This window comes from Triticum urartu, chromosome 5A, assembly GCF_056163025.1.
Source record: "Triticum urartu cultivar PI428250 chromosome 5A, HENAU_Tu73, whole genome shotgun sequence".
Taxonomy (NCBI): Eukaryota; Viridiplantae; Streptophyta; class Magnoliopsida; order Poales; family Poaceae; genus Triticum; species Triticum urartu.
In genome coordinates this window covers 602839566-602855584 of record NC_141877.1, presented here as the reverse complement: position 1 = coordinate 602855584, position 16019 = coordinate 602839566, and the positions used below count along the sequence as shown (strand labels likewise).

General features: G+C 47.8%; 2 protein-coding genes and 2 pseudogenes across 2 annotated transcripts; 3 read left to right on the top strand and 1 right to left on the bottom strand.

The window, feature by feature from the left end:
- LOC125507442 (DNA (cytosine-5)-methyltransferase 1A-like) overlaps positions 1–8575 on the bottom strand; it is a 152612-nt pseudogene extending 144037 nt beyond the window's left edge.
- Positions 3550–4332, top strand: LOC147973254 (uncharacterized; annotated as a pseudogene).
- Positions 8576–12701: 4126 nt separating the features above from the next.
- On the top strand, positions 12702–13574 carry LOC147973253 (uncharacterized). The gene is made up of 3 exons (XM_087521999.1): positions 12702–12977; positions 13063–13209; positions 13302–13574. The coding sequence occupies exons 1-3, from the start codon at positions 12702–12704 to the stop codon at positions 13572–13574; spliced, it is 696 nt and encodes a 231-aa protein (XP_087378125.1).
- A 903-nt stretch (positions 13575–14477) lies between these two features.
- LOC147973252 (uncharacterized) lies at positions 14478–15363 on the top strand. The gene is made up of 5 exons (XM_087522000.1): positions 14478–14615; positions 14691–14828; positions 14920–15032; positions 15109–15184; positions 15250–15363. Exons 1-5 carry the CDS (start codon positions 14478–14480, stop codon positions 15361–15363), a joined length of 579 nt encoding a protein of 192 aa, XP_087378126.1.
- Positions 15364–16019: the final 656 nt, after the last annotated feature.

Here is a 16019-nt window from a genome sequence, read left to right as displayed (position 1 = left end):
TCCGGAGAAGTCTCTTCGGACAATTGATCCGGAAAAGGTGAACGGGAGTGGATGGCAGTGTCTATCAAGTGCCGATGAACTGGCAGAATTTTTGGACGCAAATATGAAGGAGTGTTGGCGTCATGCTATGAAAGAAGAATTGGGGTCGATCCATGACAATAATTCATGGGAGCTTGTGGATCTCCCCAACAATGAAAAGGCTATGGAGCTCAAGTGGGAATTCAAGGTCAAGAAAGATGTTGAAGGGTGCATGAAGCACAGAGCAAGGTTTGTGGCCAAAGAGTACGTGCAAGAGAAAGGTGTGGACTTCGAAGAAGTGTCCGTTCCCGTTGCAAAGATGGAATTGGTGAGTTTACTCATCGCTCTCGCGGCTCAGGAATCATGAAAAGTACATCACATGGATGTAAACTCCGCGTTTTTGAACAACGAGATATATAGAAGGAGATGTGTATGTGAATCAATCACCGGGTTTCATCAAAGAGGGGGAGGAACACAAAGTACTGAAGCTACACAAAGTCTTGTATGGGCTACCGCATGCAAGACCTCGGGAGTGGAACATCAAACTTGATCGGACATTAATTTCTCTTGGATTTGAGAAAGCCCCACTAGAATATGCAATGTACAAGAGAGGTGAAGGAAGGGATCGTCTACTAGTTGGCATCTATGTCAACGACCTGCTAATAACTGGAGCAGATGAAAAGGTGATTGCAAAGTTCAAGCTACAAATGAAGGAGCTTTTCAAGATGGATGATCTTGGTATTTTGAGTTACTACCTCGGGATGGAGGAACATCAAAAGCCGGAGAGGATCACACTATGCCAGGAGGCATATGCAAGGAAGGTACTTGAAAGCAGTGGCATGAAAGATTGCAATCACATTGTCGCTTCAATGGAACCTCGTCTTGAGCTGAACAAGAAGGAGATGATGAAACTACTTGGCTACAGTGGTAGTGACAAGGAAGGAATTGTCGACGACCGTAAGAGTACTTCGGCCGTGGCATATTTTCTTGGTGGAAGCGTAGTAAGTTTGCTATCACGAAAGCAGAAAATGATGACATCGACTTCAAGTGAAGCAAAGTGTCAAGGTATGTGGCTAGGGAGGCTACACGGTGATCTCATGGAACGAGAACCGGAACAGGTGGTGCTCAATGTTGACAGTGAGTCTACAATCTTTCTACTTGAGGATCCAGTGCGCCGTGAAAGGAGCAAGCACATTGATACAATGTATCACTATATAAAGGACTGCGTGGAAGAAGGAAAGACAAAAGTCAACTACATTTGCACCGATGATCAGCTGGCGGACATCCAGACCAAGGCTTTGGATCGAGAGAAGTTCTTGGAGATGAGAAGAAGGATCGGCGTCTGAGCTGTGACATGACGACGTCGTGTTTAGGGGGGCGATTGTTGGGATTAACCACGACATGGTGCCCCTGTCCGGCACGGACTAGTAGCAGTCACCGAGTAGGTATAGGAATTCATGTACGAGTAGGTCACTTGCATGTACCGTGTAGGACTAGGATTAGCAAATCGAGTAGTAGTGCTCACGTAGCTATCCTAGGCTATATATACATGTAGCCTGTACCCTGTAACAACCAGACCGTGGATCTGATTTGAAGCAATAAAGTAGCAGGAACGACACGTTCCTGTAGCCATCAAACAAGCTATTCTAGTGTGCGTGCGTGTGTTCCGGCCGGCTGGCCGTTGTGTACGTACAGGAGGCGTTCTACAGATCGATTAGGTAGAACAGGCTAGCTTTGGTCTGTGCTTGCTTGCGGAGGCTTTGTGTGTGGATCGATCAAGGTCTGGTGCTAGCTTTCAACGTGAGTTGAGACTAGCTTTGCACTACGGTGCATCTCGGCGTAAAGGAACTTCGTCAAGTTCGTCAGCGAGCTTCGTTTGTCTTCGCCGTTCGTCATCGGTCATATCGCCGTCGTCAGAAAGTACTTGACGCCGGGTCTGGACCAACATACCGTACACCTTTGCCATGGAAGAGGAAGTCGGTGAGCTGATATCTTGCGTGAAGGCAGAGGGGATTGATGATTGTCCACGCCTTGTCCCCTGCGACGACGTAACCAAGCCTATTGACCCATGCACCCAACAAATGGCGGCGGCGGCGATGTCGTCCTTGGCGGGGCTGGGTGTGAAGACGACCTTGGTGACGAGCCTGCTCTCCCACCCGAGTAGCAGCAGGGAGATATCGACGGCGGTCATGGGGTTGAAGAGGCTGAACACGCAGAAGCCGAGCCACGACCAGGGCCAGCAATCGGAGAGGTAGGCGATCCACCCAGGTGATCTAGAGTTTCCTTCTGAAGGTTCTAGAGGACCCGGGTGATCTCCACCTGCCATATTCGGCTCGGCAGGACGGCGGTAGGCTTTAGGTCCTAGATCGAGAAACGCCCAGCTAGAATTGAGATGTACGAGTGGAAACGCTGCAGACAAATAACAAGAGCTAGCTTGTTTCCTCAAAAGTGTGGCTTACACAAGTTGATGTCGGAGCGCAGATTCCTAGATTTGTGGCCCCAAAATCATCCAGAACATGGTGGGCGCCCCATACTGAACATAGCACCTAGTGAAGGCACGGTTGGGCAGGATACATTGCAACACTATTTCGTTGAGGAGTGATGGTGTGTGGAAGGGGTGTCAGCGACATCCCTAGAGTTGTGGCACCAAAACCATTCTTTTCACAGTGTACTGCCCCTGTTGGTGAAGCTTGTGAACAAAACTGAGGAGGCATTTATTTTGCCACCAAATAGGTCTCTAACGCCGAAGATTCTCTCATGATTAGACAACAAAGCTTTGTGTGGAGCAATTAAATAGCATGCGAAACAAATGTCCTTCGCGGTCCGAGAGAAAGACGTTGCCACATATTTATAGCCTCAACCACACCATCATGAAGACTGAATTAATGAGCACATAAAATATGCAAGGAGATTATTGAGGATGGCATCTTACAACATTAAACGACAACCGGAGAATAGCATGAGATCATGCCTCATAAGAGGTAACAATCGAATCAACTTATAAGAGGACCAAAGGCATAGACAGGAAAATTAACAGGGAGAGAGGGGCAAGCCGAGGTACGATTGAGGGAAGGACACTGGGCTACCGAGGGTAGTGTTGTTACCAAGTACACTATCATAACATTGTTGATTTGCTTGTCCGTAACACATAATGAGGCTTGCAATTGCAAGACATGTTGGAATAAAGCCATGGCGTCAGACGAGCCGGGCGCGTGGGCGAGTCGGGTGCGCAGCGGGACGTGCTGGGCGTGCGCGTCGTGGGCACGAGCGGATCGCGGGGCAGCGTAGGAGTAGGGGGCGTGGGTTCGTACCCGGCTTGGGCTCCTGTATAAAGCTCGTGTTGGTCGCCATTGTAACGTGTGCTGAGTTGTGTGGAGGTAAACAGAAAATGGAGGTGTTTGTACTCCGGCAAATCTTGTGTCCACCTTGTCTCGCTAAACCGACGTGTCTCCGGTGATCACCGGCGTTTGGGGGTTCCATTTTTGCACCAACATTTGGTACCAGAGCCAGGTTCGGAGAAGCTCGCCGGCGATGGCGCTCGTCCCGTACGGCGGCGGATCGGGGAGCACGGTGTCGCAGCCTGTCCCGTTGCTCACCGATGACAATTACACCACTTGGGCAATCAAGGTGGAGGCCGACCTGGACGCTGCCGGGCTGTGGGAGGCGGTGGAGCCGGCGGAGGACGCGGCGGCGGCCGTGACTGCCAAGAAGGACAAGCAGGCGCGGGCGTACCTGTTCCGCGCGCTCTCTGAGGATCTTCTGCTGCAGGTTTCGTCCAAGAAAACGGCGGCAGAGGTGTGGGTGGGCCTCAAGGCGAGGTTCGTCGGGGCGGACCGAGTCCGGGCGGCGCTACTGGGCACTCTTCGAGGGGAGTTTGAGAGGCTGCGCATGGTGGAGGGCGACACGCTGGATGGTTTCGCCGGCAAGCTCGGCAGCATGGCGGCGCGCTTCGCGGGACTCGGGTCGACGCTGGACGACGCCGCGATGGTGAAGAAGCTCCTCGACTCCGTGCCGGATCGCTTGTACGCGGCGGTGGCCGGAATCGAGCAGTTTTGCGACGTCTCCACCATGCCGTTCGAGGACGCGCTCGGTCGCCTGAAGGCCTTCGACGAGCGGGTTCGGCGCCGTGGACAAGACGGCGGCGAACGTGGGGGCGAGCAGCTGCTGCTGACCATGGTGTAGTGGCGGGCGCGGGAGCGGCAGCGGGGAGGAGCTCGCCACGACGACGACGGGCGGAGCGTGGCGTCGGGCAACGGCGGCGATGGGAAGCGGCGCGGCCGCTGTCACAACTGCGGGGAGCGCGGACACTTCTGACGTGTGTGTCCGCAGTGGCGCAAGGAACCGGCGGCGGAGCAGGCGGAGCTGGGCGTCGCCGAGATCGAGTATGAAGGACTCCTCTAGGCCATAGCCATGGCTTAGGGGGTGTGTTGGAATAAAGCCATGGCGTCAGACGAGCCGGGCGCGTGGGCGAGTCGGGTGCGCAGCGGGACGTGCTGGGCGCGTCGGGTTGCACAGCAGGACGAGCTGGGCGCGGCTGGTTCGAGCCAGGGATCGACCGTGGTGTGTGTGTGCGTGAACGTGGTGCATGGGGGTGTCCGTGCATGCACGGGTGCGTTGGGCCTGCGTTGGCGAGTACCTGCGGGGCGATCGGGTCAAGCTCGCTGTGGACGGGGCGCGTACGGTGCGCGTTGTGGGCCCGAGCGGATCGCGGGGCAGCGTAGGAGTAGGGGGCCTGGGTTCGTGCCCGGCTTGGGCTCCTGTATAAAGCTCGTGTTGGTCGCCATTGTAACGTGTGCTGAGTTGTGTGGAGGTAAACAGAAAACGGAGGTGTTTGTACTCCGGCAAATCTTGTGTCCATCTTGTCTCGCTAAACCGACGTGTCTCCGGTGATCACCGGCGTCGGGGGGTTCCATTTTTGCACCAACAAGACAGTTGTCTGGTGTTTCATCCTTGTGTTTATCTGAACCAGCTTGCTCATCGTAACAAATCCGCTTCCCTTTATTCTTTCTCGAAGCAGGCGCCTTCCTTGCCAGGGTGAGCTTAACATTGGTCAGTAGCTGGTTCATAGACAAGGCAAACTCAATCAACTATATGAAGAAGTTTGTCAACAAGATGAGATGAACACAAAATTAAATTTGGCAATATCATTCTGACCTGCGCGAGAGCCCCAGTGCCAGGATCATATAAATGTTCACAGTAAAAGGCGTGCTGAACTACTACTGGAAGATTCGAATTTGGAAGGTCATCCTTGTTAGGTTTAATCTTGATTTCATATCTGCATGTGTTTTTGCTTTTGCAGTGCATGTAGTTCATTAGGTGAGTCGTGGGTAGGAGTCTTGGAGCAGCAAGTGTGCAAGGCGAGATGCCAGATCGTGTGAAGCGATGTAGATGGTGAGATGCCCGGTGTCGTGTGAATCGGCACGCCGCCGTGTGAAACGGCAAGCTGAAGCCAAGGCCTTGAGGAGTAGACGGGTGAGTTTGTTAGTATTGCGTGCCAGGTCTTTACGACCCTGGAGAGAATCCAGGAAGAAGATTAGCCGCATGGGTTAGTTGGTTAGTGGTGCATGGGTTAGTGCCACAAAATCGAGGCGGGTTTGCCCCGGCTGAGTGCGTGCGTATGTTTTTTTAAAGAGCGTATATTAATATCACGGAGATACCAATTATACCCAGCTTTCGCACTAACAAAATGTCACAAACGACATCCAGGATGCACACAGCCTGAAAGCGTGCGTGCGTATGTGTTTTATTTAAGAGTTGTACGCCATGTTTTCTTTGAGAAAGAGAATACGAAGAAGAGAAAATGGCCGGCTGTGTGATACAGCGGTCACCAAATAACTCTGTTCTTGTTCTTCCGTGAGCCTTGAGAGGAAGCTAAAGGAAGAAGAAGAGGAGATGGCGATCAGCTCCAACAATTTGCTGTAACCTCACATTTTTCCTCTATCATCGCAACAGGCACACTAACTATATTTTCACAATAGTACACCTGGATCAAACAACAAAGAAAACTAGATTAAAGTCCAAGTGTAAAAAACATAAAGTTAGGTGGAAACACAGGCACAATATGATGGTAGTGATGCACATAAAAAAATGTGATAAACATAAGGCAGAGTGCCAAACCTCTCTGATATCTGAAGAGTAAGCTTTATCCGATGAAATATCATTGGGCCTGTATAGCCTTCTTGCACTGACTTTTGTTGATTTCCGATTAGCTTTATGAGATCCAGCAGCAGCATTGACACTCTGCAAACGACATACCATATAGGGCTTCAGGCCCACATTTCTTCCAGCCCTATAGGTCCCACGACCCTCGACGGGAGAGAAAAACTCAGGCCTGATATACAGGAAGTCATGAACATTGTATGTGACATTCTTGAGGACAAAGCTGGTCTTTGACAGTATTTTGAACTCATCACGGACCGCTTCTCGCTCCTCAAAAGAACTGCAAGCGCTGGTTCCGGCGCCCATTTTCTCATAAGGGAGGGAGAAAAAGGCACCTTTCTCAGGACAGTACAGGCTTTTGCAAATGTACTCCAATGGCAAACCCTTCTTCCTGTCCTCTGCCCTGGCCCTTTCCATCCTAATAGCTTCCAACTGCTCTTTTCTGCACTTGTGGCCCCAGGGAATCAGCTGGATATTGACACTCAATGATTCTCTCATGTCACCTACTTTGGAATCTAATCAATCATTGGTAAACAACACCTCTCGTTCATTTGCAGCATTGGTGAGGACAGTGTGTGAACCATTTTGCATAACTCTACCATGGATCATCTGTGTGCCATCATGTGTCTCATACTGATATACTCAACAAAACACATGATGGCTTCTCCTGAATCACTTTCCAATGTGAGTGCCCCACCAACAGCAACACTGAGATCTCCAACTCTCACACTTCTGTACAGAGCTTCTCCAGATGGTGTTTTCCCAAAGGCTTGACCTTCCCATTCTATTTCTTCACAAGCATCTGAAGATGTATTTCTAGACCTTGTTGATGGCGAGGTCCTCGAAACATGTTCCCCGCCAACTTCAATGTCTCCCTAACATCATCTTCCTCATTTTCTTCCTGTTCCTCCTCGGATACATTTTGCTCATCATTCTCATCCCCCTCCTTTGAATCCTCTGGGAAATGGGTTGCACAGTAATCACCCCATATCCTGCTGACCAACTTTGTGGTTGTCGCACGCATAGGATTTCGTTTTCATATTGGGGCCATTTTTTGCACTTGGGTTCAGATTCTCTCACTTGAGATTTCTTCTTCATTGCTAGCTTCGTGCCCTCTTTCTTCCCTCTTCTCGACAAGGCTTGTGACGAAGGCGCACTGTCGAATGGACTCATCTGGATAATTTGCAAACTGTTGAAGGACTATCCGTCCATGCACCACAACATATCTTTCAACATGTGTTGCATCTGTTGAAATGAATGCATGGCGCCCTCTCTCAAATTCTGCTACTCTCTTGGTAACATCAGCGAAAGAAAGTTTTGAAGCGCGAGTTTGTTCTTTCAAAATGGCGATGATACTAACGGTCAATCTTGCTGTTTTAAGGACAGCGTCACACCATGGCGCATACTGCTTCGTTGGCTGAAGTAACTTGTACTTGACATAATTGAAATTCATATGTAATTTAGAGGGAGGTTTAATATCAAGGAATCGCAAGGTTTCATGCATAAATAAAATGCAAATTTCAAAACATGATAAGATCGGAAATGCAAGGCAAGTAATTGTAACATGTGTTCATATAGTATACATAATGGATTAGAGCTGCAGGAGTACTTACCAAGCTATGTCGGTTCGAATAGATATGCAGATCATCAAGCCACCAAAATCTACAAGCCATTCCTTGATTGGACTTAGAGGAACTGGAATCCCTTGATCTTCCTGGTCAGATTTACTCGAGGAAGAAGATAACTCTGATGGCTCAGCTGTTGAACAGAAAGTACCATTATCGTCTCTCATACAACCAGACCCAAAGATAACAGTATCATTTTCAGCACTTGGTTTCATAGGGATGAGCTCCAAAGACATGAATTTGGAATCACTTCTTCTTCGGTACAACCCCCCTGAAAACATCAACGGTCCTGATCGTCCTATACCCCTTCGTCTGAAAACTTAAAAAAGGGTAGGATGGTCATTGCCCCTGCCCCTCCCCCAGTCCCGCCCCCGCGATGTACCCGCGCGGCCCGTCAACGTACGTACGTGTACGCTTTTTTTTTTACTGTGGCGATGTACGTTATTTTTACCGCGTCGGTGGTCAAGCGCGTCGGTGGTCAAACCGCGCGTCGCCCGGTGAAAGCGCGTCGTGGCGCGTGAACTGCGGCCCGCCGCCCCGTCCCGTCCATCCCCTCGTCTGCCGCCCCGCCGCCCCGTCCCCTCGTCTGCCGCGCCGCCGCCCTGGACTGCCGTCGAATTGATAGCCCAACCACCCGTCCGCCCGCTGCCCCGCCGTCTCCCTATAAATCTCACCCCCGTCCGCCCGTTGCCGCAAACACCGCTCCTCCCCACCCGTCGCCGCAAACACCACTCCTCTCCCGTCTCCACCTCCCAAAAGGCCGCCGGCGACATGTCGTTCCACGGCGGCAGCAGCTCCGGCACCGGCGGCGACGACGGACCCAGCGCGTGGCCGTCGAGCCTAGGCACGCCGGAGACGGAGGAGCTTTACCGGTTCGGGCTCCTCGTGCCGCCGGGTTGCCGTCTTCCGCATGACTGGAAACTCGACAAGGACGGCTACCCGAGGCGCGGGCCCGGCGCCACCGCGGAGGAGAAGCGGACCGGCGACCGCAACAACATCGCCGGCCGTCATGCGTTCTGGGACGGCAAAGACTATGCCGCCGTCATCGGCGCGTACCGGCTGGCGGAGTCCGGCGTCACGCCTGACCTCATCGGCGACCGCCGCCGCCTTCTTGTCCCGCGCCCCCGTCCAGCAGCGCGCGGCCGTCGGGCTCCTCCACCACCTGCGCCGGCGCACGCCGATCCCCCCGCCCCGCCGGAGGTGGAACTGCCGCCGGAGCAGTTGGTTCTTCGGGAGGACGGCGATCCCGACGATACGCCGGGTTACCTCGTCGCCCTGCGCGCGTCGGCGGCTGCAGAGGCGGCGGCGGCTGCAAGGGAGGCCGCCGAGCAGGCGGCGGCGGCGATTCCGCCAGTGTTCCCGCAGGCGGAGGCGGAGGCGTCGGAGTCGTCGGACGACGACGTCATCGAATGGGAGCGGTTAGCCCAGGTCAATGACGACGATGACGACGACGGCGGGGGTGACGGCGGTGACGGCGCGGAGGTCATCGATCTGTTGGCTAGCGACGAGGAGGAGTAGTAGTTTTTTTTTAAATGTTCTAAGTATGAACTATGTATCGTTTAGGTTCGAAAAAACTCATTTGGTTTCGGTATTGTTGAATGGACTATGTAAAATATCTCTATGTTCAATCTAGTTTGTTCGAGTCTTGTTTAAATTTGTCTTCAAAGTTTGTTCAAAAAATTAGCTAAATATTGAACGCTTATTTTGAGAAAAATTGAAAATTTTCCAACCCATGCATAAAAATGTTCACAATATATTTAAAAAATTTGCATCGAATATACATAGCACAGAATAAGGTATGCAATTATCGAAAAATTGTAGAATAAAAAAATCATGAAAACACATAAAATAAAAAATAAAAAGTGTATCTAAATGTTTATAAAGTGTTTTAGAAATGTTCAGATTTTGTTTAAATATGTCCATATAGTAAAGCCGGTGGATGAAAAAATTGAAATTTTGAAATAAAAAATACAACAAATAAAAAACAAAAAAATTTAAAAAGGTGAGATATTTTAATTCATTAACATTTTCTGAAATATTATTAAATTCATTAACATTTATGAATCAGAGAATATTTTTAAATTCATTAACATATATGAATACAAGAATTTGTTATTTTTTTTGTTTTATATATGAATAACAAAATTAAAATATATGAAAAAAAGAATTTATTTTTTATTTTTTTAACATATATGAATAAAATACAAGAATTAAAAAGGTGAGATATAACAAATAAAATACAAGAATTCATTAACATATATGAATAAAAGAATTTGTTAACATATATGAATTTGTTATATATGAATACAAGAATTTGTTAAATTAAAAAGATTCATAAATATTTTTAAATTCTTTAAATTTATGAACCAGAGAATATTTATAATTCATTAATATTTATGAATCCAAGAATTTTTGAATTCATTAACATTATCTGAAATAGTTTTAAATTCATTAACATTTATGAATTTTCTGGAATATTTTTAAATATTTGTAAACCCAACTTTTTAAATATTTTCCAAAAAATCGTAGAAAATCCATACGGACTCGAAACGGGACACTTTTTTGCGTGCGTGCCCTACTAGGGCACAGTAGCATGTGGAAAAAAATTGGGCACGTTTCGCGGATGCGAAGCGGAGACGTGCGACCGAGGGTCCCCTCCGGTCATACCGAAACCACCCCCTTCCACAGCAAGTACCTGAGCGGTTTGACGGATTGCACCCAACTTTTGCCAGCGCGTGTGGGGCCCCACCCGGGCACCCCACGGCCAAAATGAACGAAATCCGACAACGAACGCACATTGCGTCACGTCCGGGCAGTATTTTCTGGGTTTTCAGCCCGGAAAATCGTAGAAAATCCATACGGACTTGAAACGGGACAAATTTTTGCGTGCGTGCCCTGCTAGGGCACAGTAGCACGTGGAAAAAAATTGGGCATGTTTGGCGGATGCGAAGTGGAGACGTGCGACCGAGGGTCCCCTCCAGCCATACCGAAACCACCCCCTTCCACAACAAGTACCTGAGCGGTTTGACGGATTGCACCCAACTTTTGCCAGCACGTGTGGGGCCCCACCCGGGCACCCCACGGCCAAAATGAACGAAATCCGACAACGAACGCATGTTGCGTCACGTCCGGGCAGTATTTTCTGGGTTTTCGACCCGGAAAATCGTAGAAAATCCATACGGACTTGAAACGGGACAAATTTTTGCGTGCGTGCCCTGCTAGGGCACAGTGGCATGTGGAAAAAAATTGGGCACGTTTGGCGGATGCGAAGCGGAGACGTGCGACCGAGGGATCCCCTGCGGCCATACCGAAACCACCCCCTTGCACAGCAAGTACCTGAGCGGTTTGACGGATTGCACCCAACTTTTGCCAGCGCGTGTGGGGCCCCACCCGGGCACCCCACGGCCAAAATGAACAAAATCCGACAACGAACGCACGTTGCGTCACGTCTGGGCAGTATTTTTTGGGTTTTCGGCCCGGAAAATCGTAGAAAATCCATACGGACTCGAAACGGGACAAATTTTTGCGTGCGTGTCCTGCTAGGGCACAGTAGCACGTGGAAAAAAATTGGACCCATTTGGCGGATGCGAAGCGGAGACGTGCGACCGAGGGACCCCTCCGGCCATACCGAAACCACCCCCTTCCACAGCAAGTACCTGAGCGGTTTGACGGATTGCACCCAACTTTTTCCAGCGCGTGTGGGGCCCCACCCGGGCACCCCACGGCCAAAATGAACGAAATCCGACATCGAACGCACGTTGCGTCACGTCCGGGCAGTATTTTCTGGGTTTTCGGCCCAGAAAATCGTAGAAAATCCATACGGACTCGAAACGGGACAAATTTTTGCGTGCGTGCCCTGCTAGGGCACAGTAGCACGTGGAAAAAAATTGGACCCGTTTGGCTAAGTTAAAAAAAGAGCCTATTTGATTAAGTTAATAAAATTGGGCACGTTTGGCTAAGTTAAAAAAAATTGGTTAAGGTAAAAAAAATTTGATACAGTTAAAAAAATGTGCCTATTTTATTTAGTTAAAAAAATGAGGCCCTGCACAAAAAAAAAAGACGCCGGCCGTCTCGCTAACCGACGCGCATGCGTGCATGGGGCCGTCCCACTAACAACGACGCCGCAATCAGCGCTCGAGCGACGTCGTTAGCCAACGTGCATGCAAATTTTCCTTCTACGTCAGCCCGTCTCGCCGCCGCCGCAATCTGCACGTGCTGCCAGCGTACGACGCCCGTCGCCCCACACTCCAGAACGGCGCCGGTGCGGCCGCGCCGTCCTGCCCTGACCTGACCCGTCGCCCTCTATACGCTGCCGGTGCCTCTCCCACCGTCGCCCCACCGTACAAACGTCGTCGGTGCGCCCGCGCCGGCTTGCGTCCCCTGACCCGTCACCCTCTATACGCCGCCGGTGCCTCTCCCACCGTCGCCGTCATGTACGTTTTTTTTCCAGTTTTTTATACGACGAGGCTCATAGCAGTATGATGGTATGTGACAGAAATCTATTTGATGCAGTATGAATATCGACGGTGTGATTCCATGTTCTGTTCAAAAGTGGGTTAGCCTAGTTGACAAAATGTCACCCAGTCAGAAATTCAGGTTTTATGAAACGGATATGCAGGGCATGTTTAGAATACCATCGATAAAGATGCGTGATTTTTTGCTTCACTTTTTACTCCAAGGTTACAATCTGAGTAGCAAAAAATTCATGGTTGAAGAGAGTTCTGGAAGTACTGCTGGATGTAAAGGTCTTATTTCACTAAGGCCTGATGATGTGTTTTTCCAACCATATTTGGTTGGAAAAACAATGGAGTGGATGTTTTTGGGTTTCTTAGTACTGAAGGAGAAAAAGCAACCAAAAAAATACCTGTTAGTTTTGTTAGCAAGAAAAATGGTAAGATCATGATTGATGATCTCATAGAAAAGATTGTGAAGAATAAGAGCACTGATGATGACTTTATTCGGATGACATTTCTAGTTCTCTTAGGGACTATAATTGCTCCAGTGTCTCATGAATACGTTCCGAAAAAATACTATGCCTTAGTGCAAAATATTAAGTTGATAAGGAAGTTCAACTGGAATGCATTCACTTCACGATTCTGTTCATCGGAGATTGATAAGCTTCTGCAGGACGGCCATGTTAGGCAGTGGCCCCAGGGGAACCTCGCCCTTTTGCAAGTACGTTGTATTTATTAATTTCAACACTTTTGTTATAAAATGTCACGGAAGAACATGTAATTTAATTAGTTTATGTGTTTTGCAGTACCTATACTGGGAGAAGGTGCAACCAATCACCGGTCCAAAATATGATCCGTTGGCATTGTTGAGCCCGCTGATGAGGAACTGGACGGAAGATATGGCTGTGAGAAGAGACAAATACGACTATGAATATGGTCGTGGTGTTGGGATGGTAATCCTAGTAATCATGGTTTTTTTACATTTATGAAATAAAGTAAAGTGTGCATATGGTTTGTATGTATAATTCTCTTGTTGCACTTGTAGATTGATGACAACATTACAGAGGAGTATAGGCTGAAAAAAATTGCGGAAGAAGAAGCTCAAAAAACCAAGAAAGCTAGTAGCAAAAAATCTAACGTTACTGGAATGAGGAAAGAGGGCAGTACCTCGGAGGCTTCGAGCCAGAAGCCTACTATGGACCGGATTTTGAGTGAGATGAATGAGCTTCGGAAGGAAATGCTTCGTTTGCCAGAGTTATGCGCACAGGTAACACTTGAGCACGTCACTTTAATGTTCATCACTGAATTGAAGAACTAAGATGAAATGTTTTCTTGCAGAGGATGATTGAGAAACTGAACAAAACTGGCGTCTCCTACAAACCCAGTAACCTGGAAGAGGACGAAGAGAATCTGTACGGAGGCATTAATGAGTCTTCAAACGATGGTGGACGTCCGAAAAAAGAGTTTGTATATCAAAAAGATGATTCAGACCGGTTCCGCACACCTTCCAAAATGAATTTGCAAAAGGATGATGACGGCGTTGATGTAACTTCTCATGGAAACACACCTGAGTACTGGGATAGTTTCAAGGGTGATATGGATGATCATATCCAAGTACCAGAAGTATCAGATGAAAAAGCTGCCATATCTTTAGAGACGGACGAAATTGCATCGCATGCGTCGCTTGGTTCTCAAGGAGTACAAGAGGAAGTGGAGGAGGTTACTGGCAGGTGCAAGCGCAAAGGATCACAACATGTCAAGTCTCCTTATGTGGTCCCTAAACCGAACAAACGTGCAAAACGTTCTGCCAAAGGAAGTAAGTTTTTTGTGTTTCTAATTGTTATTGCGTAATAATTATTTATGTATTTGCATTTATAATTATTTGAGTTGTGCGTTACAGAATTGTTCCAAAATGGTGGTGTTAACAAATCTGGTGATGAGTATGATGTGGTGAAAGCGTCCATCAAGTACGTGCGCGCGCATGAGCATTCACAAAAACATGCCAAAACAGAAATTTTCAATGATGGCATGGAAGAAGGTCTCACTGTGCCGAGAGCTTGTCAGATTATTAACCATGAGTGGCTAAGTGGCGACGTAAGTTAATTTCATATATTGTTTTACAATTGATTCGAAAATACCATTGTTAAATCTAACACAATATTTATAGGTAATTAATGCATACTCATCATTTTTGGTCGACAAAGTTAATGATGATCGTTTCATGTTGACAACTTGGAGGATACATTGGTTGCTTCACATTAGATCCAGAAAGAAGACCGCCGGTAACGATTATGAAGCAGGGTCGCATAGTAATGGACCCGTGAACAGATGTGAGGACGAGTATTTCAAAAAATCAAAGGTAAGTTTGATTGTTAACACGGTACATACATACGATAGTATGTGATGATTGTGTTTTATGGTCCTTGTGATGCAGACTTACATTCCTCTAAACAAGCAAAATAATCACTGGATTACTGTCGTCATGCATAGCGGGAAGAGAGAGTTTCAGGTTTTTGACTCGTTGATGACCGAAAAACTTGACAGTGTTACTAGAGAACTCGTTGAGGACCGGGTAGGTTTAACTTTCAAATGTGCATTTGGTAACATTCGTTTTTTTAGTACACTGAATGACATTCTTTCCACCATGTTTATTATATCTTTAGAGAAAACAACTAGCAGAAGATATCCAAGAAGCAAATGCAACTGAAATTGTGAATTATCCGAATGTTTCCAATTGGCCTATTAAAACGTATGACATGCCAAAACAACATGATGGGTGAGTTCTTACTCTGACAGAATGTCGGTCTTGTATGTACAATAGATATTTAATCTTCGTAAATTGTATGCACTAGGAATTCGTGTGGAATATTTCTCCTTCGATGCTTTCAATATTGGGATGGTGACAAATGGACAGGCTTATTTTCACAGGTACGCAAGTCATGTTTGGACTACGATGTACAATGAACGTTGTGCTAACACCATTTTTTTTTCAGAGCTCAATTGATGATTCGAGAGAGTTAATGATTGCGCAACTTATCTTTTCGGAAAGAAACAAGCTTGATGAAGTGAAAAACAAAGTTATTCGGATATCAAAGAAGAAGAAATAGATGCGGCACGGAGGAGTTTTGCATGTGATTGGGTGGTACTGGAGGACTATATTTTCCAAACGCTTTGCGCACTTGCTTATAAATTTTATGTAATAGACTCTGCTTCTGAATAGTTATATGTAATAGACTCGGCACTTTTCCAAATGTTTTTTATGTCCACATGATATTTTGTTTCATAAATATTATATAATCAGTCTTTTTTTGTTTACATGATTTTTTTCTTGCCGAATAGTTATATGTAATCATGTAATCGTGTCGTCGTTAAGTTTTTGTACACTAAACTATGGCAGCACACTGCGTGTTACTTTGTTAGCAAAAACTTGGTTTACAGCACACTGGGTGTTAGTCTAGTTTAGAAAAGCGTAAAAAATATTTTACATAAAAAAATTGCCTGCCCGTCCACATCGTGTCTTAGTAAGCTCGTCGTTATCAAGCCCACCGGGCGATTACGACAGGCGTTTCGGAGCACGCTGTGGAAACCAGGCCCAACAGGGCAGCATCGACGCGACACATCGACGGGGTAGTAATCAGAGGAGTTCAATGTGCCGACGGGAGCTGAGTATATAAGCTGGTCGTCGTCCCCTTCGGCCGGCGAGGTGGGACTAAACTTGCGTCGGCCGCGGGGCGACGTGGACACAGCCACACGCGACGTGGGC

Excerpts from the sequence above, each read along its gene's own strand:
- LOC147973253 (XM_087521999.1), top strand. The coding sequence starts at position 12,702 with ATGATTGATGATCTCATAGAAAAGATTGTGAAGAATAAGAGCACTGAT. Across the intron at positions 12,978-13,062 it reads GGAACCTCGCCCTTTTGCAA|TACCTATACTGGGAGAAGGT; the intron begins GTACGTTGTATT and ends TGTGTTTTGCAG. Across the intron at positions 13,210-13,301 it reads ATGGTCGTGGTGTTGGGATG|ATTGATGACAACATTACAGA; the intron begins GTAATCCTAGTA and ends TTGCACTTGTAG.
- LOC147973252 (XM_087522000.1), top strand. The coding sequence starts at position 14,478 with ATGTTGACAACTTGGAGGATACATTGGTTGCTTCACATTAGATCCAGA. Across the intron at positions 14,829-14,919 it reads GAGAACTCGTTGAGGACCGG|AGAAAACAACTAGCAGAAGA; the intron begins GTAGGTTTAACT and ends TTATATCTTTAG. Across the intron at positions 15,185-15,249 it reads GGACAGGCTTATTTTCACAG|AGCTCAATTGATGATTCGAG; the intron begins GTACGCAAGTCA and ends TTTTTTTTTCAG.